The following is a 2,500-nucleotide window of genomic DNA, read 5'->3' as shown; positions in this document are numbered from 1 at the left end:
TCCACTGCGCTGCCCTGGACGATTGCTTGATTCTCGGAACTGTCGATGAGGCAGTGAAAGTGGTCGCCCTGAGGCTTCATCAGAAAATTAAAAATCCCCTGTAACCGAAAGGTCTAAAAGCAGACACCTACGCACGCACCGTTCACGACGAAAAATGCAGCAACTGAAAACTGCAAATCGAAGACCACTTTTTTGGAAGCTACTTGAAATGATTGGCTAAAAACTTTATGCAAGCTGAATTACATCTTAATAGGAACAATTCTAATGGCAAACGCCCTGACATGGAACCTTAACTGAGAGGGTGTGGAATGTGAAGACCAGTGGCCCACTCTGGCACAAGGGATGTGGACCACTTTACCACATCGTCTCCCTCCCCTTTCCAAAATACAAGAATCCAAAATTATCACACACGGAACTTCCCTAGGAATACTCACACCTTCCTTCCTCCATCTTTGGGACTTAGATTCTACTTTTTTTTCCTTCTATAATTATTATGAAGTGTGATGTATGAAAATATCTAGCTAAACGGTTAAGGATGTTTTTTTGATTGTTACTCATTAGTTTGACAGTAACAATACAGCTAGTAACACATTCTTATATCAGTGAGTTGTATTGCTTGGTGCTTTTGTAGAAACTTCTTTCTAATACTAAACAGGATCTACAAAAAATTTTGATTATCTAGTCATCACACACGTTCCCAAAAACACAGGCTTCTGCTAACAACAGTACACAGGAATACACTAACATGCACTTGGTCGTTTTTGGCAAATTATCAGGTGGCTAAAACAGGGAAGAAGGAGAGGCAAGGAAATACAACTGGTTAACATCAAAGGAAACAATGTCGTGACTAAAACCAGGCTACAATATCATTTGTGAATATTGCAACGCTATTGACAACACTATTTTCTTTTTAAAATCATTGATTGGGAAAGTAAACATTAAATGATATGGATAACCTGTGCAAGAAGGGGGCAGAGTGATGCCTTGAGGTGATTGGACAGACACTGAGGAGGGCCGAGCTCTCTTGCGGTGTTAGTAACATGGTCGAGTGATACAGGCTTTAACACCTCAGTTGGAATTGTGACGACTTTTACTAAAAAAATATCTTTTGATATTATGTACTTTTCATAAAAAAAACAAAACAAAAAAAAAAAGAGTTTAAAATACAACTTATTCCATTTGATTTAGCTTTTTTTCTCCACTCAAGCTTTACATTTCAATGACACGTTCTGGACAACCTATTTGTTTAATGTGATCATGAGACAACCCACCCAGCCATTTACCAGCACTGCATTTTCTTACTCGGACAAACAACGAGGCAACATGACTACAGCGGTGTCGGGTCCTTTGGGAGGGAGGGAGGAAAGGGAGCGAGGAATGGCCGGATGTTCACAAGATGGGAAAGTGATATGTGCGTCAAGGAGGGAGGATCTCTCTCATCTCTTGGCTGTTTCTAGTATGCAATGTCTTTTTTTAACATTTTTAAGTATATATACTCATATCCTCCAAATATATCAAAAAGAATCCCCCTTGAAAAAAGCTGCTTTTTAAAAGTTTAGCTTTTTTGTTTAGAACCTTTTGCAGAGCTCTTTTATTATCATCATTATATATATATATTGTTTTTTTCGTTCACCCAGTAGTTTTTTTTTTTCCCATTTTCAGTCGTGTGCATGAGCAACTTTAATACACACTACACTGCGCTTCACCACATCAGGCAACTTATAATCTCTCAGTAGAAAGTGAGACGCTTGCAGAAGCTGAAATGGGGAAACATTCTCCGAGATTTCATCAAAGGGTAGAAAGGACAACACCAATACTAGACTTTGGCAGAATAAGGTCTGGCAGCAAATGGAATATCAACAATTACACTAAGGGTCAAACCAGTGGCGTACAACGCGCAGAAGTGACAGGCATGCTTGTCAACCCTAATGCAGATACGGGCTCTCGCAGGAGTTGATTTACAGCTGTTCATCGTTCTGTCCATACACCACACACATGCGCACCACAGTTCTGTCTCCAACACACCATTGGCCATGAAAATATCACAAGAAGGAGAGGGTTGGGAGCACTTGCAGAATCCCAAAACAACAGTCTCTGGTTGCAATCAACCACGTTTTCTAACAGTTCGCTTGCTGTATCCCGGGGTGAGGGTTTCCTTGAGCTAATGGGCAAAAGAGAGGGTTCTTTGTGACGGACAATTTTTTTCATATTATTGCAATCAAAATAAAATAAAATGCACTCTACCCTGCCCAGGACTCAAGCTTTATTTTAGTGTCTTTCCCTCGATCATTATCACATTTTCACGTAGACGATGGCCTTCAGGTCCAACTTTTGACGCACCATCGGACATCGCATTCACTCTGGACCTGGACATTTAGCCCACCTGACTACTTGTACCCTAACTTGAATGCCGAATGTTGGCATGGGTTAGAGTAGTGGCACTATACCAGGAAGCCCTCGGACATGTTGACGGCAAGCTGCGTGCGCATGGTGTGTATAC

General features: G+C 41.0%; 1 protein-coding gene across 1 annotated transcript in view; it reads right to left on the bottom strand.

The window, feature by feature from the left end:
• LOC125045956 (ephrin type-B receptor 1-like) overlaps positions 1–2,500 on the bottom strand; it is a gene marked incomplete at its 5' end in the record, with an annotated part of 36,555 nt that overhangs the window by 2,113 nt on the left and 31,942 nt on the right. The window contains one exon of the mRNA XM_047643551.1: positions 1–2,500. This exon is cut by the window's left edge and continues 2,113 nt beyond it; it is cut by the window's right edge and continues 209 nt beyond it. Within this exon, the coding sequence (XP_047499507.1) occupies positions 2,442–2,500 (59 nt within the window).

Source organism: Penaeus chinensis, chromosome 38 (assembly GCF_019202785.1).
Source record: "Penaeus chinensis breed Huanghai No. 1 chromosome 38, ASM1920278v2, whole genome shotgun sequence".
In the NCBI taxonomy this organism is placed as follows: domain Eukaryota; kingdom Metazoa; phylum Arthropoda; class Malacostraca; order Decapoda; family Penaeidae; genus Penaeus; species Penaeus chinensis.
This window is presented reverse-complemented; position numbering and strand designations above follow the sequence as displayed.